General features: G+C 40.2%; 1 protein-coding gene across 1 annotated transcript in view; it reads right to left on the bottom strand.

Annotated features, from left to right (window-relative positions):
• Positions 1–11,806: 11,806 nt before the first annotated feature.
• Positions 11,807–27,117, bottom strand: part of mtpap (mitochondrial poly(A) polymerase) — a 32,597-nt gene continuing 17,286 nt past the window's right edge. Inside the window, exons 7-9 of the mRNA XM_088322306.1 lie at positions 25,370–25,462; positions 25,224–25,297; positions 11,807–12,327 (exon numbers count right to left, since the gene is read on the bottom strand). Coding sequence (XP_088178432.1) covers positions 12,016–12,327; positions 25,224–25,297; positions 25,370–25,462 — 479 coding nt within the window. The 3' untranslated portion in view covers positions 11,807–12,015. The remainder of the gene's footprint in view (positions 12,328–25,223; positions 25,298–25,369; positions 25,463–27,117) is intronic.

The raw sequence follows: 27,117 nt of genomic DNA, 5'->3' as shown, positions 1-27,117 counted from the left end.
TAGGTAACGCCAAAAGGGAACATGAAACTGATTTAGAAATACACACCTTTGGGCAAATATGTTTAAGCCTACTTTACAGGGAGAGGGGATCAATCTTTTCCCAAGGCAGACCTCCCACATCTTATTGTCTTGTAGTATACAACTATACGTTTACAACTATACTTTTTTCAGTATTGCCCTCTACACTGGTGGCAACAGATGCTCACAAATGAACCGGAAGCCTGTGATCCGGCGACCACGTTCCTCTAATAAGAGCGCGTAGCACTTTGCAAGTCTACTTTGGCTTCATTAACCAGCACGTGAACCTGAGCAGGAAGCCCATTTCCCGGCAAAGGGAATTTTTAATTGGCAGTGACCGGGTTAATCTCATAAAAGGTGAATAGAAACGGGGAAAAAATGAATAAGAAAGAGGGGCATCACGCCAGTAGCAGGGGTGGGGGAACTCTTTGAGACGTTGGGTTAGTAGGTAGAAGCAAAGGGGCCAGGCTAAGAGGAAAAAACAGTATTGATTAGATTTTTTTTATATCTGCTGACACAACATTTTGAATCCAAAACGTCAGCGATACAAAAACGATAATGTAGGCTTATCCAATTTTTCTCATATGGATTTGGATACGTTTAATTTATTGGTCTCTTTAAGAAAATTCCCTTTAACTGACTGTACCGGGGGAAAACAGCAGACATTGGATTCCAAAAACAACAGGATGAAAATGTCACGGTTGCCAGGGCGCCCAATTGGTTCCGCCCATGGACACCAGCTGAAACGCGTTGACAGATTGCTCCCTGACCATTTAAAGGCTGTCTTGTGAGTTGCCTTTTGTCGAAGCGTCTGCGAAACTCCTGCTAAACTCTGTTGTGATACGTCGAGCCCTGTGAATCCCCATTTTTGCCTGTGTTTTTGCTCTTGTTTTGCCAAGCCCTGTGAATCCCCGTTTTGCCTGTGTTTTGTTCCTGTTTTGTTCTCTCTGTTTGATTTTAAACACTTCCTCATTCCGATCAATCTACTTCCGCGACCAACGATTCCCAGATCGAGTGCGCGCTCATTTTTCTTCTCCCCAATAAACTGTGAGTAACGTTACGCGATTGGGTTCTGCTTCCTGTTTCCTGTCCTGGTCCTGACAGAAAAACATTACCGCGGGGTTAATTTTGGGACGTCATGAAGGTGGTTAACCGGTGACATCACAAAGGTGGTGGGGCTAAATCTCGTACACCACAAGGGGCAGGAGTTGTGGGCAGGACTGGATGTGGGTATGTAGGCATGACCGGAAGTGGGTGGGACTTACCAAGGAAGAGGAGGGACTTTTCTACTCTCCGATTGGTTGTTACGGTCGGAAGAGGGAGTGGCTACGTGGTCAACTGGAATTTGATTGGCTGTGACATCATTTGACGTAAGCGGCCCTGTCTTATGACTGTGGGACAATGAGGGCAGACTGCTTGGATGGGTCAGCGTGACCCTGCACCCTGACGGTAGTGAGACAAGGTATTGGTGTAGAGTGTGAGTGATATCCTGGACTCTTGATTCTGGACAGCACCTTTAAGAATTACTATTTTTATTTAACTTGGAAAAATGGTTGAAAATAACAACCATGCTTTAAGATAGTAAGTCACCAAAGCAAAGACAAGTCACAGCAACCGCAGTGCATCAGCTATAGTCTTTTATCTAATTTCTGAGAGGCCTAATCGACCGTGTGACCACAGAGAGCTAGAACCTGTCACCAAATGTAAATATCTTGAAGCTGTCATATCAGAAGCGGGGTCAGAACCAAAACCCATGGCCAGGAAAGCTCAAACCACAGCCACACTAGCCAGACTGTAATCTGGAGGGACAGGAACATAGCAGTGAAACCAAAGATCTGAATTGTCGAGAACCGGCTTATATAGGGGGGCGGCAGTAGCTCAGGAGGTAGAGCGCTCGTCTTGGGATCAAGGGATCCCAGTTCGAATCCTGGCTCGTCCGTGTTACATGTCGAAGTGTCCTCGGGTAAGACACTGAACCCCTAATACCCCCAATAAGCAGGTTAGCGCCTTACATGGCTGCAAAAAAAGCACTATATAATGCAGATCATTTCATTTCATTTCATATAAGTAAATGTGACTTGACTTGACTTGGAGTAGGCTGTCCAGAGTTGCGTCCTCATCGGATCCAGGAACCCATCTTCAAATTCCCTCCAAATTTGAGTTTTTTGGGTGCACCTTAAAGTTCAGAAAACATAGCATTTTCGCTTTTTATATTTCCACGATGTCCAGTGAGGCATAGCCTCCCCTGACTGCATATCACGCTTGGAAAATGAATCGCACAGGGTGCGGCGTTTTTCCAGAAACGGGAACGGCGAGTTCAAGGGTCGTCCGAGTCCATATTGCGTGAGCGATCTCTCTGAAGGAAAACAATCTTTTTTACAGTCGGCGGAGAATGAATGACTTTGGCTTTGATTGGAAAAATAATGGAAAAAGGAAAGGCTTTTACTATGTGATTGTCAAAGCAGAGCTAATCTGAATGATTTCCTGGAAGGAATGTTATTATGTGTGGATGGGTGTGGGCCCAAAGAACCCAAGAAGAAAAGTAGGTAGAAGGTATTTAGGTGAACCGACAATTTTGTTTAAATGAATGAGTTGGACGATTTCTCAAGAAACTCAATTTGCATTGTTGTGAATACTGGAAGGATACTTTTATTCTATTCCAGTTAAGTGATAGACTTACAATGTCTTGCAAAGGTATTGGCCTGTCATGTTTGCTGATTGGGGGCACCTGCGACTGCCCCCTTGGCGCCAACAGCCCTGGTCGCTGATTGGTTCCCTGAGTCTTTTTAAACCCCCGGCTTCCAAGAGGAAGCTGTCAGACCGTCTGCGAACCTATGCTTTCAGCTAGGCAAGCTCTGTACTATCCGACATTCTCCTGGCCTGTTTTCTCCTGCCTGATACCTGTTGCCGACCTCTTTTCTGGACCCGTTTCTGCCTTGCACCTCCGTCCCGGCCATCGACCTGTTTTGCCCTGTTTCCTGCCTGATACCTGCTGCCAACCTCTTTTCTGGACTCGTTACTGGCCTTGTTCCTCCGTCCAGGCCATCGACCTGTTTTGCCCTGTTTCCTGCCTGATACCTGTTGCCGACCTGTTTCTGGACCCGTTTCTGCTTTGCTCCCCCGTCCCGGCCATCGACCTGTTTTCCCTGCTGCCTACGATTACCCTCGCTCGACACTGATGTGCCACTTCCGCGTTAGTGTCATTGTGCTGTTGGAAGGTGAACCTGCGCCTCAGGTCTTTTGGACTCCATCAGGTTTTCTGCCAGAAACTTCCTGTATTTGGCGCCAATCATCTTCCCATCCAACTTTAATGTTCTTCCCAGTCCCTCCTCAAGAAAAGCAATGCCATATTCCCGCTACTTTTCCTTATATTTGCATGTAAAATTAAAAAAACATACTTTTGATCATTAGATTTAGAAAAATACATGTATATATTTCTTTCATTCTATTTTTTTTAAATTATTTTATCTTTTTTTTCTTGATTAAAAACAGAAAAATAAACCTTTGTTTTTTCTTATTATTATTTTAGATATATTTAGAGTAAAATAAGAAACATTGACTACGTTTATATTTTTTTTAAATCAGAAATGTTTCCTATTACTTTCATTTTACTACACTTTTAATTCTCTTCTTGCGAAATCCAAAATATACATAAAATCCGCCAAATTACCAATGAGTTATTATTTTTTCTAATTTTCTTATATTTTTAAATATGTTTTCATCACAGATAAAACACACAAAGAAAAACATTTGTGGATGATTTTGCTCCTTTCATTTATTTTAACCGTCTTTTATCGTAAAGAAGGAAATATGGACTACATTTTTTGTTTTTAGAGATGAAAAATATCAAATTGTTTTCATTTGACTTGTTTTTCTCAATTTGTTACATTTGAAAATGTTTTTTTGGTTATTAAAACACGCAGAAACGATAAGTACTTGTTATTATTGTCACGGTTGCCACGGCACCCAATTGGCCCCGCCCGTGTGGCGCCAGCTGCCGCTTGTTGACAGATTGGCTCCCTGTTAGTATTCAAACTCTGTCCTGTCAGTCCCCTTCTGTCGGTCCGTCTGCCAATCTCTGTTTTTACACGGCAAGCCCTTTTTCGCATGCCCTGTTTTTTGCTCCTGTTCATCTCCCGTTACGATCCGTTTTCGATCTCGACCACGTCTACTCTCCTCTCCCGGCTTTCGACTTGTTTCCGATCCCGATCGCGTTTTTTGCTCTTCTATCCCGGCTACTGACCCGTTTTGTGTGCGCTCCTTTCCCTTCTTCCCAATAAAACTGTGAGAAACGTCACACGAGTGGGTTCTGTTTCCGTTCTGGTCTCGACAATTATTATTTATCATAATAATAATTTCACAAATGTATTCTTATTTTCCTAAAAAAAATTATTATAAATAGCTACGACTCTATAAATATAAACAATGATAAATATATGATTTCAGAGAATAAATATGTGATAAAAAAAAGAATAAAATAAGAAAAACAACACTTTTTAAGTAACCACGGTATTTTTGCCAAAGGGCTAAGATTTAATGTATGTGTTTGTTTGTTTTTCCTGCCTAGGTGTGACCATAGGGACCGTTCTCGAGTGCAAAAAGCGCTACCGGCGCTCTATCAAACAAACCGAAAAACAACACGCTTTTAGCACTTTCAACTCCGCGGTCTCTGGAGTGCTATTCCAGTCCCGTTAAATTTTAATTGAAAAAAAACTCAACTCTTCACACACTTGGGACTGCCCGACAGGGATTTTCGTTTTCACCGGGTTTAAAATTAGAAACTAGTGTTCAATAATGAACTCAGCAGTGACATGCGGGAATTGGAAATGAAAAGTGAGATTTACTCAATTGTTATTTTTATTAAAGTTCTTTTTCATTGATTTTATTTCTCAAAATCGCTGAATTTGCACTTTGAATCATAAATATTAGAAATATAATTAGTATGTAAGCAATGTTCCCTATAAACTGCGCGCGTGCGCAATTGCGCACTACCCAGAGCTTCTCCGCGCACAAGAAAATCTAGCCGGCTCACAAAAATCAGGGCTCGAAATTGCTAATTAAGAAGCGAATTAAGTCAAAGTTACAGTATATGAAGGTAAAAATGCACGGGCTCCCCTGACGCTGTGTTCTAAATGCGGTATTTTGAAGTCAAGGTCGAAGTAGAACAAATTTGAGTAAAGTCAGTAGAGTTTTTCGAGAACCGGCTTTTTCGGCTCGGCTCACTAAAAAGAACCGGCGCTTTCGGGTCCCAAATGGCTCTTTGGGTTGTTTTTGCTTCTTTAATCCCTACACGACCAAATATTATGTAAAATTGTGCACAAAATGACTTAGAGGAAGGGGGGGAATAGAACAAAAAAGAAAAAAGTACCAAAACGAAAAAGCTGAGGAAAAGAGAAACAAAAGGAAGAGAAAAAAAGAAGGAAAAATTTAGAAAAAAAAACAGAAAAAAAGAAAAGAAAGAAACAGGAAAAAAGTAAATAGAGAACAAAAAGAAACAAGTACCAAAATGAAAAAGCTGAGGAAAAAAGAAACAAAAGGAAGAGAAAAAAAGAAGGAAAAATTTAGAAAAAAAAACAGAAAAAAAGAAAAGAAAGAAACATAGGAAAAAAGTAAATAGAGAACAAAAAGAAAAAAGTACCAAAATGAAAAAGCTGAGGAAAAAAGAAACAAAAGGAAGAGAAAAAAAGACGGAAAAATTTAGAAAAAAAAACAGAAAAAAGAAAAGAAAGAAACATAGGAAAAAAGTAAATAGAGAACAAAAAGAAAAAAGTACCAAAATGAAAAAGCTGAGGAAAAAAGAAACAAAAGGAAGAGAAAAAAAGAAGGAAAAATTTAGAAAAAAGCCAGAAAAAACGAAAAGAAAGAAATGTAGGAAAAAAGTAAGTTTTGGACATGTTTGATAATGACTTAGTTGCCACACTTGGGATTGCCGTTGCTCACGGTTGTTTCAAGCGTTGCTCACCGACTTTGTGTGAACGCTCAGACCCGTAAGGAAAATGACAGGAAACATTGTATGTAAGGTAAAATTGTGCCGAACGACTGCAGATGCAGAGTGAGGCCCGCAATTCTCTTGCCTCCTGGCAGAGGGCGATAGTGAAGCCATGAATCCACCCTCATGTAGGTTTTAGATCAGGGGATGGTGTCAAAATAGTCTAAGAACACCTCCTTTCAGAGTGGAGCATGAATACGAACTAAGCCGGCGGTTCGGGGATCGGCATGCAAAACGAGTATCTTCTCAGGGTTTGTCCAACCAAGCGAACCAAGCCTGGAGATAAGAGATGAGAGTACTGGTGCCTGTAGATTAAGTTCTTATAGGGAAGGGACAGAAAATCTGGATTTGGGAGGATCACCGGGCCCCTGTTCTCCCCCCATTATTTACCCACTCCAACATAGGCTATCTTTAGAAGGGTCTTATCGACAATAATTTGGTCTTTCAATAGGTCCACCTGACATTCAGGATGGAGCTAGCGTTTCGAAGATTACCTCCCTAAAAAGACATCATGAAAGAAAGTAAAAGGACGTGCCCTTAAAAACTTTTCCCTTAGAAAATACAAAATAATCTTACACCATATTTTTTTTCAAACGTGTTTATTTATGTAGTTTAACATGTTGTATTGGACATGTGCAGGGTTGGGTAGGGTTACTTTAACTGGATTACTTTCCATTATTTTTGGATGACTCCAATACCAAATATGCTAATCAAAGACAAAAGAAACTAAATATGAATAAAATGATGACTCACAACACGTGGTAAGCTTTCTCTCCTGGCTTTGATCTCTTTGATCTCCGGCAAAACGAACATAAAATGCCACAGAAACTTTTGTCCTTGATTAGCATATTTAGTATTGGAGTCATCCAAAAGTCATTGAAAGTAATCCAAAGAGGCATGATCTAGGCATGCTTCCCTGGTCCATATAAAAAGAGGAACTGACCGATCGTTAGCTCTCTTTCTTTTAACAGCACCGTGAGACTCTAAAGCAATTCTCGGGGATGTCTGTGTAGAAATATCTCTTGATGGAAGATTAAATTTCTTGGAGTCTGATTCAACTTGAAAGGTACAAATCCCAGCAAGGACATACTAACGCAATCGTTATCGATCGCGGGAAGAATTGGAACCGAGAGGTCCGAGTCCCCCTAACAGACTCCGCCGAAGGAAACCGGTCTTAGGACGTCTCACTCTGTAGCAGGGACAATTAGTGGAACTGCAAGGGGAAACGCTTTGGAGATTATTTTTCGGTGGCTTTGTGGAGTCGACAGGGGAGAGGGGGGGGCATTGATGGAATGCCTCGATAAAGAAGTTATGAAACCGGCTGCTGATAAGAGTTCCACGTTGTGTTCTCCCTTCCGAGAACAATAACAAACGAAAAACGGTTCATGGTTCAGTGAAAAGAACAGCGACAAAGCGCATGCTCGCCGAGAAACACTGGAAAAATGTGCGGTTTTAAGATCGCAGCGATATGAAGGTTTTCAAATTCAGGGGAATTCAAAAAAAGATCTGTTTTTATTGTGGTTTTTGACTGCACAAGACTGGACTGGATAGCATATTTAGATGACCTCATGATTTACTATAAAGGTCCATTTAAAAGTTGTGTAGAGAGAGAGAGAGAGAGAGAGAGAGAGAGAGAGAGAGAGCGAAAGCAAGAGAGATAGAAAGAGAGAGAGACGTAGAGAGACGGAGAGAGACAGAGAGAAATGTAGAGAGACGTAGAGAGAGATAGAGAGAGAGAGAGAGATACTGAGAGAGGGAGATGTAGAGAGACGTATAGAGACATAGAAAGACATAGGGAGACTTAGAGAGAGAGAGAGAGAGACTTAGAGAGATGTAGACAGATGTAGAGAGAGAGAGAGAGAGAGAGAGAGAGAGAGAGACGTAGAGAGAGAGAAACAGACGTAGAGAGACATAGAGAGATCTAGAGAGACGTAGAGAGAGATGTAAAGAGAGAGAGATGTAGAGAGACGTAGAGAGAGATGTAAGAGAGAGAGATGTAGAGAGACGTAGAGAGAGATGTAAAGAGAGAGAGATGTAGAGAGAGAGAGACGTAGAGAGACGTAGAGAGAGAGAGAGAGAGAGAGAGACATAAAGAGACGTAGAGAGAGAGAAACAGACGTAGAGAGACATAGAGAGATCTAGAGAGACGTAGAGAGAGATGTAAAGAGAGAGAGATGTAGAGAGAGAGAGACGTAGAGAGACGTAGAGAGAGAGAGAGAGAGAGACATAAAGAGACGTAGAGAGAGAGAAACAGACGTAGAGAGACATAGAGAGATCTAGAGAGACGTAGAGAGAGATGTAAAGAGAGAGAGATGTAGAGAGACATAGAGAGAGATGTAAAGAGAGAGAGATGTAGAGAGAGAGAGAGACGTAGAGAGAGAGAGAGAGACTGAGAGAGAGACTGAGAGAGAGACATAGAGAGAAGTACAGAGAGAGACCTAGAGACTGAGAGAGACTGAGAGGGAGAGACAGAGAGACTGGTAACAGAAACTTTTTCTTCTTTTTTCCGTGTTTTTTTTCTACTTTTTTTTTTAAATTCCTTTAAAAAAAATCTCATTGTGTTTATTTTTCCCGAGCTGTTACTTTTTTCTTTTTGTTCTCTATTTACTTTTTTCCTACATTTCTTTCTTTTCGTTTTTTCTGGCTTTTTTCTAAATTTTTCCTTCTTTTTTCTCTTCCTTTTGTGTCTTTTTTCCCCAGCTTTTCACTACTTTTTCATTGTGGTGTTTTTTTCTTTTTTGTTCCCACCTTTTTTCAAGTCATTTTATGCATAATTTTGCATAATATTTAGTCATGTTAGGATGAAAGAAGCAAAAACAACCCGAAGAGCCGTTTAGGACCCGAAAGAGCCGGTTGATTTTAGTGAGCCGAGCCGAAGAAGCCGGTTCTCGACAAACTCTACTAACTTTACTCAACTTCGTTCTACTTCGACTCGACTTCAAAATACCGCATTTAGGACACAAAGTCGGGGGAACCCGTGTATTTTTACCTTCATGCACTGTAACTCTGACTGAAGTCACTCCTTAATGAGTAATTTCGAGCCCTGATTTTTGTGCACTGGCTAAATTTTTTTGTGCGCTGCGAATGTGCAAGCAGTGCAAAATTGCGCACGCGCGCAGCTTAGAGGGAACACTGGCCGAAACTCTTCAAAAACGCGGCCACCCCACCCCGACGAACCCCGGCATCACCCCGCGGCGCCGTTTCATCCAATTCTCCCGAGGTGTTGATTTTCCGCATGCGACGCTCGGCTAACCGCGGCATAATTGCTCCGCCGCTCTACCGAGGCCATCGGTCTGAACGTCGCTCTTGGGGATAAACAAACTCTCGAAACATCAAAGAATATTCAAAGAGGGAAGAGATGGCGGGGACAGATAGTGGAAGAGGGGAGTAGGGGGGTATAGGGACAGTGAGTCAAGTTGAAAGCATGGCACAAATGGACGCCGTCGGGCCCCCAGGGACCTCGTCTGCCATCTGTGCCGTGGCCCTCTTGTGCAGTATGGGTAGGGTTACTTTCACTGGATTACTTTCAATGACTTTTGGATTACTCCAATACCAAATATGCTAATAAAAGACAAAAGAAAACTAAATATGAATAAAATGATGACTCACAACACGTGGTAAGCTTTCTCTCCCGGCTTTGATCTCTTTGATCTCCGGCAAAACTAACATAAAATGGGTTAGGTAGGGTTACTTTAACTTGATTACTTTCAATGACTTTTGAATTACTCCAGTACCAAATGTGCTAATAAAAGACAAAAGTAACTAAATATGAATAAAATGATGACTCACAACACGTGGTAAGCTTGCTCTCCTGGCTTTGATCTCTTTGATCTCCGGCAAAACTAACATAAAATGCAGGGTTGGGTAGGGTTAATTTAACTTGATTACTTTCAATGACTTTTGAATTACTCCAGTACCAAATATGCTAATAAAAGACAAAAGAAAACTAAATATGAATAAAATGATGACTCACAACACGTGGTAAGCTTGCTCTCCTGGCTTTGATCTCTTTGATCTCCGGCAAAACTAACATAAAATGCAGGGTTGGGTAGGGTTACTTTAACTGGATTACTTTCAATTACTTTTGAATTACTCCAGTACCAAATATGCTAATAAAAGACAAAAGAAACTAAATATGAATAAAATGATGACTCACAACACGTGGTAAGCTTGCTCTCCTGGCTTTGGTCTCCGGCAAAACTAACATAAAATGCAGGGTTGGGTAGGGTTACTTTAACTTGATTACTTTCAAATTACTCCATTACCAAATATGCTAATAAAAGACAGAAGAAAACTAAATATGAATAAAATGATGACTCACAACACGTGGTAAGCTTGCTCTCCTGGCTTTGATCTCCGGCAAAACTAACATAAAATGCAGGGTTGGGTAGGGTTACTTTAACTTGATTACTTTCAATGACTTTCAAATTACTCCAGTAACAAATATGCTAATAAAAGACAAAAGAAACTAAATATGAAAAAAATGATGACTCACAACACGTGGTAAGCTTTCTCTCCTGGCTTTGATCTCTTTGATCTCCGGCAAAACTAACATAAAATGCAGGGTTGGGTAGGGTTACTTTAACTGGATTACTTTCAATTACTTTTGAATTACTCCAGTACCAAATATGCTAATAAAAGACAAAAGAAACTAAATATGAATAAAATGATGACTCACAACACGTGGTAAGCTTGCTCTCCTGGCTTTGGTCTCCGGCAAAACTAACATAAAATGCAGGGTTGGGTAGGGTTACTTTAACTTGATTACTTTCAAATTACTCCATTACCAAATATGCTAATAAAAGACAGAAGAAAACTAAATATGAATAAAATGATGACTCACAACACGTGGTAAGCTTGCTCTCCTGGCTTTGATCTCCGGCAAAACTAACATAAAATGCAGGGTTGGGTAGGGTTACTTTAACTTGATTACTTTCAATGACTTTCAAATTACTCCAGTAACAAATATGCTAATAAAAGACAAAAGAAACTAAATATGAAAAAAATGATGACTCACAACACGTGGTAAGCTTTCTCTCCTGGCTTTGATCTCTTTGATGCTTTCAACAAAACCAAAATTGAGAAAAAAAATAGAAGAGAAAGCTAGAGAGATAAAGCGAGATAGAGAAAAAGAGAAAGAGTGTCAAAGCGTTGGCTTCCAAATACAGTAATAACATAATAAAAATATTTTGTCCATGATAAAAATGATTTCATTGATTTTCTCTTGGTTGCACTACTTTCAGATTTGTGCTCATCATATTTAACCAATCAGAGTTTAGGATTACTTGTTGCCAGGGTCAGAAATCTACCACAAGGCCTTCACAATCAGCTCTGCAGGCCCCGAGGCATTAAATAAGTGATGATAAAGCTGTGGGTTTAGCCAATCACATTCTGAGTTGGCAAGTAAGTTCTGAGTTCACTAGATCGAACCTCCAGTGTGGAGTTTGCATGTTCTCCCCGTGCTTGTGTGGGTTTCCTCCGGGCACCCCGGTTTCCTCCCACATTCCAAAGACATGCATGTTAGGTAAATCGGCTGGTCCAAATTGTCCCAAGGTGTGAATGAACGAGCAAATTGTCTGTCCCTGTGTGTCCTGCGACTGGCTGGCAACCAGTTCAGGGTGTCCCCTGCCCACTGTCCGAAGACAGCTGGGATGGGCTACAGCACCCCGCGACCCTATTGGGGATAAGCGGTGGAGATAATGGATGGATGGATGATTCAGCCTACTGAAGGCCTAGGTGTGTAATCCACGACCCACCACTGGTGATAAAAAGAACTTCCCTCTGTTTTATATGAAATACTAATTTTTTTACCTCTTTATTTCCGTCATACTTCATGTTTACACATTATAATGATTCAAATTGTGATCTCATGAGATAAAAGTTTGAAGGAAACAAACAGAATCATAAACAATGTTTTAATAGGTCTCAGTACCACCCCCCAGTGGTCAGGCAAAAAATTGCAGTCCATTTGTGCGAAACAAAGTCCTTTTCCAAATCTTCCCTAGCTCTTAGTGTGTTTTTTTCTCTTTCAGGGATTCCAGCAAGCTCTTAATTCTCTGGCTGGTCGGTTGCTTTATCCGCCTCTTTCGACTTTGGAGCCCGGTGATTAGTGACGGCATCAGGAGGGCGGCGATTCCCCAGGCGGTGGCGCTGTTGCCCCCTATGCGCTGGTTCTGCTGGAGCAGCCAGGCGCTTTCCTGACATAAAGCCACGAAGCGCTCCAGTTGCGTGGGGTTCACGTTCTTGCTGACGTTCAGGGAGGTTTCGAACGGGTTCTGGATGTGCAGCGGGGCGGTCTCGGGTTTGTTCTGGTCTTTGCCCTGAAAAGCACAGGACGACAGGGTCATATATTTATTGTCCTTGATATCAACGTTGTGAAACATTGCGTGCGACCAGATTGGGTTTCCGGGGGAAACGTGCGATATAGACTTGGAAGACTAACATGAGAAAAGGCAGAAAAAGATATAATATTTACAACGTAATGCTTTAGGACTGGCCGAAAATATATCAATAGTCAAATATTCGTGAATGAAAAATACTGCACTGATATAGCGCTTTACAATGTGCTTCACACTCATTCATTCACACACACGTATACACCGATAGCGGCGTCGGCCATGCAAGGCTCCTACCTGCTTATCGGGGGCAAATACAGTAATAAAATAAAGAACTACTAAAAAAAACATTGTCCCTTTATATAAAGTACTACTTCAGAAATACTACAACATACTACAAAATCACTACAAAACAAAATATTAAATGAAATGTTTTAAAACAGGAACCTAATACTGTATATTCTATTGCCTTTATTCTGAAAAGAAGAAATACTATAGAAATACAACAATACTACTACTACTACAGTAATATTACAAGAAAAATGCTACAAAAAATACAAATACAGTAATATTATAAAACTACTAAAGGAACTCAACAAAAATACTACAAAATATTACAGAAATGCTAAAGAAATACTTCTAAATTATTAAGAAATACTACAAATATACCACTACAGTAATCACACAAAATACTACTACAGAATTATTATGACAGAAATACGACAAAAATACTACAATTCTTTTTTGTAAAGACTACAAAAAATACTAGAAAAAAATCCAACTCAAGATATACTAAAAGAATACAAACATACAACTATGGAAATACTTCTAAATTCTAAAGAAATACTAAATATACCACTCAAGTAATACTATCATACAACACACTACTACAGTATAATGATATAAATACTACAAAAATACTAGATATACGACATGAAAAAAATAACTTTGCAAAGACTACAAAAATACTACAGAAATACTAGAAAAAATCCAACTCAAGATATACTAAAAGAATACAAACATACAACTATGGAAATACTTCCAAATTCTAAAGAAATACTAAATATACCACTACAGTAATACTATTATAGAAAACACTACTACAGTATTATGATAGAAATACTACAAAAATACTACAAAAATTTAACTTTGTAAAGACTACAAAAATACTACTGAAATACTAAAAAAAATCCAACTCAAGATATACTAAAAGAATACGAAAAAATACAACTACAGCAATATTATAGAACTAGAAACTCAACAAATATACTATTATGGAAACAAAATATAACAGAAATGCTAAATAAATACAACTATGGAAATACTTCTAAATTCTAAAGAAATACTCCAAATATAACACTGCAGTAATACTATCATACAAAATACTACTACAGTATTATGATAGAAATACTACAAAAATACTACCACAATTTTACTTTCTAAAGACTACAAAAATACTACTGAAATACTAAAAAAAAATCCAACTCAAGATATACTAAGAGAATAAAAACAAAATACAACTACAGCAAGATAGTAAAACTACTAAAGAAACTCAACAAAAATACTATTATGGAAACAAAATATTACACAAATGCTAAAGAAATGTAACAATGGAAAAACTTAAAGAATAGTTCTAAAGAAATACTACAAATATACCACCACAGTAATACGATCATACAAAATACCACTACAGTATTATGATAGAAATACTACACAAAATACTACAGATATACTCCAACAATTTTACTTTGTAAAGACTACAAAAATATGACAGTCCTCTTTGATGGCGCCTTGGACACAAACTTGTCGCCCTCAATACCAAAATATCTCATGTTTCAATGTGGGCACATGCGGCTTATAGTCAGATGCGGCTTATGTATGTACAAAATATTTTTTTCCTTTAAAAATGTAGAGGATAATTTGGTCTTTACTGGGTTCTTTTGGACAGGAAAGTGTGTATATTAGACCACTAGACTTTGCTCTATTGTGCTAAAAAGCACACAAAAAGTATACAAACTACGGAGACTCAAAGTGACAAAACGACAGTTTTTCTTGTCATATTTTTTCCCACAATGTTTTGGTGGTTCCCGTAGCAGCAAGACGGTCAGCAATTATGTCCCTAAGGTAGAGGCTCATGTTATATGATAGAAATGCACATTTTACAAACAGGGCAGCACGGCAGGACAATGGTTAGTGTGCAGCACAGTTCTGAGGTCATGAGATCGAACCTTCCAGAGTAGAGTTTGCATGTTCTCCCTGTGTTTGTGTGGGTTTCCTCCCACGTTCCAAAGACATGCATGTCAGGTTAATTGGAAGGTCTAGATTGTCCCTAGGTGTGAATGAGCGAGTGAGTTGTCTGTCTCTGTGTGCCCAGCAACTGGCTGGCAACCAGTTCAGGGTGTCCCCTGCCCACTGCCCGAAAATAGCTGGGATGGACTCCAGCACCCCTGCGACCCTACTGTGGATAAGCGGTGCGGATAATGGATGGATTGATTTCTCAACCTATGGCTATTTTTTTATGAAGTATGTTTATATGAGGCAGCAGTGCGGCGCAGTGGTTAGCGCGTGTGCGGCACAGTCCTGAGGTCATGAGATCAAACCTCCTGTGTGGAGTTTGCATATTCTCCCCTTGCCTGCGTGGGTTTCCTTTGGGCACTCCGGTTTCCTGCCACTTCCCAAAAACATGCATGTCAGGTTAATTGGCCTAACCAAATTGTCCCTAGGTGTAAATGAGCGAGTTGTCTTTGGGGTGTCCCCTGCCCACTGCCTGCAGATAGCTGGGATGGGCTCCAGCACCCCCGCGACCCTACTGAGGATAAGCAATGCAGATAATGGATGGATAATTGGTATTTTTTTATAAAGTATGTTTAAATGATCATGCATTTTTACTTCTTATCAAAATCAATTCGTTTTTTTCATGTATTGAGTCGTTAAATCATTCACACTGTCCCTTTAAAGTGCATGAACTGATTCGAAGCCCTCCGTATGAGTTTAGAGGGAAGTCAAGCAGGCGACACATTTATCAAAGCGGTGGAGCCGAGCAGAAAATTGTAAAAGCCTGCAAGCTCAGGTAATTGCCGCCTGGTACCTGCAAAGCTTCCTCACCGGCAGTGTTCCCTCTAAGCTGCGCGCGTGCGCAATTGCGCACTGCTCGCACATTTCAGCGCACAAGAAAATCTAGCCAGCGCACAAAAATGAGGACTCGAAATTATTAATTAAGAAGCGAGTTAAGTCAAAGTTTCAGTAAAAGGTAAGGTAAAAATACACGGGTTCCCCTGACGTTGTGTCCTAAATGCGGTATTTTGAAGTCGAGTCGAAGTAGAACGAAGTTGAGTAAAGTTAGTAGAGTTTGTCGAGAACCGGCTTCTTCGGCTCGGCTCACTAAAAAGGAACCGGCTCTTTCGGGTCCTAAACGACTCTTCAGGTTGTCTTTGCTTCTTTCATCCCAACATGACTAAATATTATGCAAAATTATGCACAAAATGACTTAAAGGAAGGGGGGAATAGAACAAAAAAGAAAAAAATACCAAAAATGAAAAAGTAGTGAAAAGCTGAGAAAAAAGAAACAAAAGGAAGAGAAAAAAAGAAGGAAAAATTTAGAAAAAAAAAAACAGAAAAAAAGAAAAGAATGTAGGAAAAAAGTAAATAGAGATCAAAAAGAAAAAAAGTAACAGCTCGGAAAAAATAAACACAATGAGATTTTTTTTTTAAAGGAATTTTTAAAAAGTAGAAAAAAAAACAAGGAAAAAGGAAAAAAGTTTGTGTTGCATTCAAATAATTTCCAATCATATCAAGTGAATCTTGTTGCCAACATTGTACTTCCACTAAAAAATGTGATTAAGTACAGTTCTGTATCTTACAACCGACTAAATAAGCCCCCAAAAATGTTAATATTATGCGACAAAATATGTCAGGAAATAAAAAGAAATTGATATCTTGTGAAAGAATTGTAAGAACAAACGACGTTTGTAGGCCGTACAACCTTCGCAATCGTACATGAGTCAATTCATTCAAAAGTGAAAAATCATTTTGCATTGTCGAAAACTCAGCAAAATGTAACTTGATGTCAAGTTTTGGACATGTTTGATAATGACTCAGTTGCCACACTTGGGATTGCCGTTGCTCACTGTTGTTTCAAACGTTGCTCACCGACTTTGTGTCAACGCTCAGACCCGTAAGGAAAATTACAGAGAACATTGCTCACCGGTATCGAAAGTCCCCGATATTGGACACCGGGGGGGGGGGGGGGGGGGGGGGGGGGGGGGGGGGATTTTTATCTGCGCCGTCATTTCAGCGAAACAGCGAGGCGCTAATGTGTGGGAGGGGACACGGAGCGGATAACAAATGAATCACCCGAGACAGGGATATTAGAAACACGGTGGCCGTCATTTTTCATACCGTGGCGATTAGGAACACCTTTTGGACTTAATTACATGGAGCATCCTCGTTAATCCAAAGGTATTGTATTAATACAGTCTGTGTGACCTGTTTTGAGGGTTTAATAGCAGGTTGTGATGGGGGGTTTGGAGCTCCTGTTTTGATGACTTTCTACTGAGGCGGCAGTAGCTCAGGAGGTAGAGCGCTCGTCTCGGGATCAAGGGATCCCAGTTCGAATCCCGGCTCGTCCGTGTTACCTGTCGAAGTGTCCTTGGGTAAGACACTGAACCCCTAATACCCCCAATCAGCAGGTTAGCGCCTTACATGGCTGCAAGGCCGCTATTGGGAAATGTGGAGCACATTGTAAAGCGCTTTGGGAAGTCATTGACTTGAAAAGCGCTATAGAAATGCAGATCATTTCATTTTATTTTAGTGCCCCCATATGAAGGGAAAGATGAATTAAAAATGACAGGGACAGTGGCGGTTTTGAAGCCTATGCAGAATTGAAATGTGTCCGAGGGACGTTTTGTTTTGTTTTTTTAGTTAATATCGATGGCAAATATTAATGGCGGAAGTAAGTGGAATTATTCGTCCGGGGAAACACTTAACCTTGTGTTTTTCTCAATTTTTTTTCTTCTATATCTTAAAGGCGGGGTGCGGCATTTGAAAACTTAAAGCTGCAATCATGACTTTAAACCATGAGATGGTGCAAGAGTAACACCAGTGTCTGAAATAATGGCCCCCCGGACGCTCGGGCCGTGCATCTTTACAGAACGTCTCCGCCCGGGTGGCTGACAACTTTTTCAAGAAAAAAAAAAGAAAAGAAAAAAAAAAAGGAGATGAAAAAAAGAAAAAAATCTTTCGTTTGTTTGTTTTTCAAATCAAGCGTTTGCTTTCGATTTCGAAATCTTCGTTCGGTTTGGAAATTTGGGAATTTCGGTTCCTTTGGCAATTTGCATACTCGGCAGCCAATCAGAAGCCTGCATCGAATATCTTCGTGCTTCCGGACTTTCCCAGGCGTTATAAAGTCGTGCATTTGCATATCTTTTTCCAAAGTAGACGCACAGAGAACACAAGAAAAATGGATAAGTGGTTAGAAATCAAGCCAAAACCTCAGCCCCAGAAGAAAGATTCAAAAGAAGCTAACACAATTTACGACGCTACAAAACGTAAACATACATGAAAAGCATGGGAAGAGGAGTTCACGTGGCTTGTAACATTGCATGAATGAAGACGAGTAAAAACAGGTACATTCTGATGGCAGATGGAAAACAGCCATGTCATATACACGCAATGAATGTTATAAGTAGATTTATAATAAACTTAATTTTAAAGTGCTGTTCTGTTATATATTCTGATTATCAATCCTCCTTACTTTTCAACAATGTTTTTTTTTTTTACAATTAGTCATCTTATTGTGTTTCAAGTTGTGAAAAATGGGCAGACAACTCTAAAAAGTTGTCCGGTAACTTTTTGTCATGAGTTCCAGACACTGATAACACAGGATTTGCGTGCCTTTCTTAGACTCGAATGAACTCTTCTTTTTGAACTTTTTGGGGGTTTTGTTCCTCCCCAAACAGGACTGATAAAAGTAAGATAAAAGCGGATAAGCGCAATGGAAAATAAGGCACCCGATTACGGACATTTAATTGCAGGTTCAGAATTCAAGTTCAGCTACTGCAACTTCCCCGTGTGGAGTTTGCATATTCTCCCTGTGCCTTCGTGGGTTTCCTCCCACATTCCAAAAACATGCATTTCAGGTGAATTGGCCTAACCAAATTGTAGGTGTGAATAAGAGTTGTCTGCAACTGGCTGGCAACCAGTTCAGGGTGTCCCTTACCCACTGCCCGAAAAAAGCTCGGGTGGGCTCCAGCACTCCCGCAACCCTACTGAGGATAAGCGGTGAAGATAATGGATGGATGGTTAACTCAGATGTTAGTGGTACTTGCAGTGATTATCTATCTCAGTTTGGGACAATAATTCAGAGTCTTACCTTTGTAAAAAAGACCAAAGTTTTCCATATTTTCAAGAACCGCATTGAATTTGAGGCGAATTGTACAGGAAAGTTAGGGGGTTAATAAAGAGATTATTCTACTTTTTAGGGACACCTCCAATGACGCACCGCACTTATAAATCTGTATTTATCCATCCATCCATGATCTGCACCGCTTATCCTCAGTAGGGTCGCGGGGGTGCTGGAGCCCATCCCAGCTATCTCCGGGCAGTGGACACCCTGAACTGGTTGCCAGCCAGTCGCAGGACACACAGGGACAGACAATTCGCTCGCTCATTCACACCTAGGGACAATTTGGACCGGCCAATAACCTAACATGCATGTTTTTGGAATGTGGGAGGAAACCGGAGTGCAAGCACGGGGAGAACATGCAAACTCCACACAGGAGGTTCGATCTCCCGACCTCAGAACTGTGTCGCACACGCGCTAACCACTTTGCCGCCATGCTGCAATCTGTATTTATATTATTTTTGGAATGAATGAGATAGCACTTTGGGGCGGTAACTTATACGCACTGCTCCTTTAAAATAATTAATTGAATTACTCCACAAGTATCAATATATTTTAGTGGCAATCAATATACCGCATTTTCCGCACTATAAGGCGACATAAAATCTGATTTTTTTTTAAAAAGCTGACTATGCGCCTTATAATCCGGTGCGCCTTATATATGGATCAATATTGAATTGCAAGGTCTCGCAACTAAGAGAAGCAGCCATCGACTCCATTTTTCGCGTAGAAGAAGTGCGCTGTGCATACTGGGAAATATTAAACAACGATTCTCTTTTATTTGTGCGTTTGTATAAAGACCCTGAAATGGCTCCTATTAAGAGACACGATTACAACGCAGAGTTTAAACTCAAGGCGATCAGTCACACAGTAGAACACGGAAATAGGGCAGCAGCAAGAGAGTCTAACATTAATGAATCGATGGTGCGGAAGTGGAGGAAGCATGAAGATGAGCTGTTTACGTTTTACATTTTACAGTTATTATGTTATTGCTTTATTGTTATTGTTTTGCACTTGTTATTGTTTTTGCACATTACGAGTGTCACTATATTGCGATTGCACTAACGTTTAATTTACCATAACAGTATCAGGCGGTTTCTTGCGTGTTGACTAAATGGAGGAAAAGTAAAATGTTATGCCTTGCTGTTGTTCAAAGATGTTAAAGATGTGTCACGAATTTGCTTTACCACAGAGAAAATAATAAAACAGCTGTTTATTCATTTTGGCAGTGAATGGAATGGTGGAAAGCTTGTTTGTTATCTATTAATAAAGTTTGACTGACCTATCTGACTGTTTTGTTGACATTCCCTTTAGCGCGGCACCATCTAACGGTTGCATAACGTAACCACATCCTCTACTGTAGCCAAGTCAAGTTAAGTCCCATTTATTTAGGACGCTCTTAATCACAAAAATGTCTCGAAGGACTGCACAGGATTACAATTACAAAATTGCACAATTACCTGATCTTAAACCAGATGCACTTATAGCGCCTTATAATGCGGTGCGCCTTATGTATGGAAAAAGTTTTCAAATATATCATTCATTCAAGGTGCGCCTTATAACACGGTGCGCCTTATAGTGCGGAAAATACGGTAGTTGTTTTTCCTGCAGCTAGACTTCTGTATCTGGATTCGGTATAGCGTGCATTGTCACGTATGAATCAGCATAGATGGCGCCGAGTTGTTACCTTCGCAATTTACGACGCTGGAAAAAAGGCATCGGTTATCGCCGCGCGTGACCCTGTCGACGGCCGAGACCGTGCATCAATGTCGGTAAAAAGGCAAGCTCCTTGGCGGAGGTAAATAACGCTCGGCGGGCTGACGGAGCCCCTAAATCTGATCTGGTCTCAAGGGCATCGGATCTGGCGGGGGGCCGGGCATCAATCAGGCCAGACAAGGGCAGCTGTCATCGCTATCGGCCGATCTGTTTGCCGCCATGTAATGAAGGCTTGGCGAGTGAAGGGTTCTGGAGAGGATGTGGAAGCGGGAGTCAAAAACAATCTATTTTCAGTTTGTTTTTCTTGCGCGATTAAGAGAACTCGTTTGGCGTTTTCTTATTGACTCCTGCACTGCGAGTTATATGTTCGACAGAGAGCGCTAGGCCACACCCACCGTATGTTCTCTCTTTTTTAGTTCTATCTATCTTTCTTTCTCTTATTCTCTTAATCAGTGTTCATTTTACCTCTGAAAAGTGATGGGTCCCGAAGACTCGCATGCTCAAAAATCGATGGGTCCCAACAGAGATCTATGGGTCCCCAAAATTTAGTGTTATCGAGGTTGAAATCGTAAATCGGTGACAAATATATAATATATATTTATATATTTATTCAGTTTTAATCATCAAATTATTACCGTATATTCCGGACAATAGAGCGCACCTGATTATAAGCCGCACCCACCACATTTTGAGAGGAAAACCGATTTTGTACTTACACAAGCCGCACCTGTATATAAGCCGCATGCGCCCACATTTAAACATGTAACACAAACACAAAATTAACCCAAACGCGACTTCAAGTCCCACGATTGAAACTATATGTCCTTCATCAAAGCCCACAGCCGGCAAAATGAACGGATTATGATACCGGTACTTAAGGTTTGATGCAGACCTGCAGAGTCCGGGTCCCGTTGAAAGTAATCCAAGGAAAAAAGTGTATATTTCCAAAGGTAAGGGTGGGAAAAATATATCAGATGAACACACTTACTCACGCAAACTTTTTACTCCCTCTTCTTTCCTTGTCTGTCCCTCACCTTTAGCGGTCCCCACTTAAACTCGGCACCCCACGTTTGTTCCGCCCCTCATTTTTCGTTCACCCGTGCAAAACATATCAGAATAAGTGTCTAAAATAAATACAAATAAATACATTACAAAAATATACAGTTGCAAATACATATTATACATGGGTTAAACATATTTACAAAGAAAGACTGTACACCGAGAGAGTTTTCAAAGCTTTAATAATAATAATAATAATAATAATAATAATATAGCTTTGACAGGGCAGTTAATGGTAGCGACACTCGAGCGCCGCTAGCGGGCGTTAGAAAAATTACATAAATTGGCCGCATCACCGAATAAGCCGCAGGGTTGAAAGTTAGGGAAAAAAGAAGCGGCTTATAGTGCGGAATTTACGGTAATTTCTGCATCAAATTATTGTTGGTATTAAAGGGATAACCACAAACCTGTCTTTTTTTATTTTCTCCTTTTACACTTCCCTTTTTTGATAACTTCTTTATAAATCATCATTCGTAATATCAATCATCAAAGCAAGTGAGCCGTTTGAAAGCCGGCTCTTTTTAATGAGCCAAAAAAGCCAGTTCTCTAAAAAAAGACGGACTTCCTTTCACTCCACAACGAGATCTCGTTGGCCGAGATCGGCGTGCGGAGGAAAACTCGAACCGCGAGACCAAAACAACAATGGCGGATCTGCCTGACGAAAAGTTTGGAGTGCAGTAAATCTTTGTTAAAAAAAAGTAATCGGGTAATAATGACAATTTCGTGGCAAAAAGGTTGCGTCCCGGGGACGCACGTTGATTTGAGACTATGCGTCCCCAGCAAAAACGATGCGTCTAGGACGCGGGGACGCGGGCAAACGAGAACACTGCTCAATCCTTCTTTAATCTACTAATTTGACCCCCCAGTGAGTTTTTTTTTCTATCGTGTGGCCCCCAAGCTAAACTGAGTTGGACACCCCGGTTCTACATGGTTTGTCTTGCTGTGAATAAATAGGTGCCACGCTGTGTTTGTAAGGTTTATTATTACTTAATGAGAAGGATAAGCAATCATTATTAAGGGAAATAAAGAGGTAAACATACATCCATCCATGATCTGCACTGCTTATCCACAGTAGGGTCGCGGGAGCGCTGGAGCCCATCCCAGCCATTTTTGGGCTTTGGGCAGGGGACACCCTGAACTGGTTGCCAGCCAGTCACAGGACACACAGGGACAGACAATTCACTCGCTCATTCACACCTAGGGACAATTTGGACTGGCCAATTCACCTGAAATGCATGTTTTTGGAATGTGGAAGGAGACTGGAGTGCCCGGAGGAGACCCACGCAAGCACGGGGAGAACATGCAAACTCCACACAGAAAATTTGATCTCATGCCCTCAGAACTGTGCCGCACACGCGCTAACCACTGTGCCGCCGTACTGCCCAAGAGGTAAACAATTACCATTTAATATAAAACAGAGGGAACTTCTTTTTCACACCAGTGGTGGGTCGTGCATTCCACACCTAGGCCTTCAGTAGGCTGAATCAACTGAAGCTAAAACAGCGACACATCCAAAAACATCAATAAAAACCTCGTGTAATTGCAATCTAATTAGCGTAGTGCCAAATTTTACTTACCAAAAATCTTTTTTTGTGCACAAAATTCCTCCTTTCTTTTTTCAAGAAGATTTTCCTTACTCTTGTACAGATTACATGAACCTATTGCTGAAACATCGAGCCTGTCTTGTTGAATTCTTGGCAAAAGTTTTCTATTCAATTTAGTCAAATGAGTTCAAAATGTCAGTTCGACAAGAGCAGTGGACACGGGGATATGGTATTTTTGGTCACATTTTGGGTTTGATACTTCCGTCACCACCCACTAGCCTAGCCAAGCATAGTTGGTGAAACCCATGATGTTTTGTTAAGCCTTTTAGAAGGCGCTTACTCGCCAACTCAGAATGTGATTGGCTAAACCTACGGCTTCATCATTACTTATTTAATGCCTCGGGGCCTGCAGAGCTGATTGTGAAGGCCTTTTGGTAGATTTCTGACCCTGGCAACAAGTAATCCTAAACTCTGATTGGTTAAATATGATAAACACAAATCTGAAAGCAGTGCAACCAGAGGAAAATCAATGAAATCATTATTTAATAAGTACCGTATTTTCCACACTATAAGGCGCACCGGGTTATAGGGCGCGCCCCGAAAAAATTGTTTTTGGTCCTATTTTTGACATACATAAGACGCAACGGATTATAAGGCGCTAAAATGGGAACAGGGACAAAACAGTCAGATAGTTCAGTCCAACTTATTACCCCCTTAACATTCCCAAAGCTTGCAAAGAAGCAAATACGTGTCGAGAACAAGTGCGGATGCGGTGTCCGTACCATGTCACTCAAATGCATCGTTCCAAATATCATTTGGAAGGTTAAAGTCTTGGGATTCAAGAAATGCCAACCATTCCTTAGTTTCTATTTTCGCTTGCAACTTTACTGTGCGTATGACAATAAACACTTGGAATTGAGTTTAATTTAAAAATAGACACTCCATTCCATCCATTATCTGCACCGCTTATCACAGAAACATCGAGTTCAGTCTGAAACAAGATACAGGGATAATATAAAACCCGGAGTAGCTCACCGAAGTCGTTGTGTTCATAATAATGTGCAGCCAATGTCCTCTTATTTCCGTGAGTGTAGTAAATCCAGGAGAGTAAAATATTTACAAATACAGTACAGAATAGTAAAATACTGTTTCCTCCCCCGCCGTAGTTCGACCTAACATGCTATTCACATTCATCTTTTTTGGCCAATTGCAGGCTTTGTTTTGCCATTTAAGCCAATGCCAGCCTGTAAATGATAAAAAGGATCCGCCCCTTGACCTCCGAATAACTTTAGCCAATAGTGATCGAGTCAACTGATGATTGAAACATCTTTTTCGGCCAATTGCAGGCTTTGTTTGCCGTTTGAGCCAATGCCAGCCTGTAAATGATAGAAAGGATCCGCCCCTTGACCTCCGAATAACTTTAGCCAATAGTGATCCATTCAAATGATGATTGACACATTGGTTAGCCAATGAAACGCCGGTAAATAAATCCCAGCATACACCGCGTACTACTTGGCGTTCGGGGGAAAATCGAGTCGGCGGCTGCAAGTTAGTTGCAAGACTTTGCGAATGTTGATCCATAAATAAGGCGCGCAATGTATTATAAGGCGCATGGTCAGCTTTTGAAAAAAATAAAGGCTTTTAGGTGCGCCTCATAGTGCGGAAAATACAGTGATCATGAAGAAAATTTTATTATTATGTTATTACTGTATTTTGAAGCCAACACTTTGACTCTCTCTTTTTCTCAATCTCGCTTTGTCTCTCTCGCTCTAGCTTTCTCTTCTATTTTTCTTTCTCACTCGATTTTGGTTTTGTCGACTACGCATTTTTCCCCAGAAAGAAATTCTACTCTTGTAGACCAGATTGATATTAAAAATCAACACCATATTTTACAGGCAGTTACCCTAGACGTGAAACATGCCGAAGAAGCCGACTCGGCATTTAGTCCGTGATCTGTGCAACCCTTTGAGACTTCTTGTGATTAAGGGCTATACGAATAAATATGACTTGACTTGGAAGCATTTGGCAGAGTTTGACAAATATGAGATCAAGATACGTGAGCACGGTCTAGAGCGGTCTCTAGTGGTAGCCACTGGGACTGCTCATAAACTTGATTACACTGGTATACCCCATACCTGTCCTGCATGTAGTGTAATACATACCTTCCTGATATTGATGGACTTTCTAGCGAAGGCGAAGGTGGCATAGAACTCAAAGAATCCACAAAGCAGGTCCTCTATGACCCAGAGAAGAGAATTCACGTTAGCCGAAGAGAAATTCCACTAAGCGTCTGCGCCTTTTTCCTCACCTAGCGTTTCCGTGTTGTTCCCGAGTCGGATTTTGTGGAAATCGCTGACGAAGGTGCAGTCGTGGCCCTCGATCACGCTCTTGTCGGAGGGACCTTGTGGGGTGGAAGCCGAGAGGACACGAGGTAAATGGCGGTTGTAAATAGGGTGGACACCAGGGGTTGGGAAAACTACGGCCCCCGGGGCCACGTTCTGCCCAACAGGTTTCTTTATCCGGCCCCCGCCAACGAAAATAGTGAAAATCAGCCAATAAATGTACACGTAAATTAAGTACTACTAAGAAAAAAGGTTATTTTTGAGTTCCAGCCCTGTGCCCATTATCCATTTGTGAGTGTACTACCAAAAAATACTGCGACAGAAATACCGCAAAATAACTAGAAAACTATATATCAAAGGTGATGCTTCAAAATCGTGTATTAAGGACTATTTTGCATTAATTCTGAAAAGAAAAACACGACAAAAGTACTACATAAATACTGCTACAGCAATACTAAAATACAGGAATACTTTTTTTAAAAACTACTACAGAAATACTCAAACAAAATCTACAAAAGTACCGCAGCAGTAATACTACAGAAATACTACTACTACACTAATACTATCATACAGAAATACTACCACAGAATTACTAAAAACACATCTACAAAAATACCACAAAATACAACTGCAGTAGTATTGCGGAAAGTTTACAGAAATGCTACAAAAATACTACTACATAGTAATACTACAAATGTACTACTAAAGTAATACTACAAAAATAGCACTACAGTAATATGACAAAAAAGCTACAAAAATACTGCTAGAGAAATACTACAAAAATACATCTACCATTATACTAGAAAAACACACCAAAAATACAAATACAGTAATACTACAAAAATTCTACAGAAATACTACGACAATACTACTTCATTAATACACAAATACTAATGCATAAATACTACAAACATACTACAACAAAAATACTATAATACAGGAATACTTCGCAAGAAATACTGATACAGAAATTCATCTACAAAAATTCTACAGAAATACTATGACGATACTACTTCATTAATACCACAAAAATACTAATACACAAATACCACAAACATACTACCACAAAAATACTATAATACAGAAATACTTCTAAGGAAATACAACTGCAGAAATAATAAAAAATGCATCTTCAATAATACTACAAAATACGACGGAAATACTATAAAAATACAACTACAGAAATACTACAAAAATACAACAGAAATACTACAAACACTTCTACAGAAACACTACAAATATACTATTACAGTAATATTATAATATATCCACAGAAACACTCCAAAAGAAACACTAAAAAAATACTAGTACATCTACTACCATAGTCAGTAATAATACAAGAATGTAGCGACAGAAATACTACCAAAAGACAAAAGAAACACTACCAAAATATTACAGAAACACTAAGAAAAATACAAGAATACAACTTCAATAATACTAAAGAACCAATTAAAAAAAGGGAACAACAACAAAATGGCACAATACAAAAACAAAATAATAATATTTTTCAAAACATATATACACCATGTAGGTTTAAATGTTTTTGAGATGAAGTGTTTGAGGAGTATGTTAGGAGTGACGAGATTGGATAGATTGAGAACTGAAATTGTGAGAGACAGAACTGGAGTAGTAGTGGAACTGAGCGAGCGTGTGGATAAGAGAATACCGTAAATTCCGGACTATAGAGCGCACCTGATTATAAGCCGCACCCACC

This window comes from Urocampus carinirostris, chromosome 18 (genome assembly GCF_059441175.1).
Source record: "Urocampus carinirostris isolate Australia breed hairy pipefish chromosome 18, RoL_Ucar_1.0, whole genome shotgun sequence".
NCBI classification, from domain to species: domain Eukaryota; kingdom Metazoa; phylum Chordata; class Actinopteri; order Syngnathiformes; family Syngnathidae; genus Urocampus; species Urocampus carinirostris.
The sequence above is the reverse complement of the archived record's forward strand: the minus strand, read 5'-3'. Positions and strand labels throughout refer to the sequence as shown.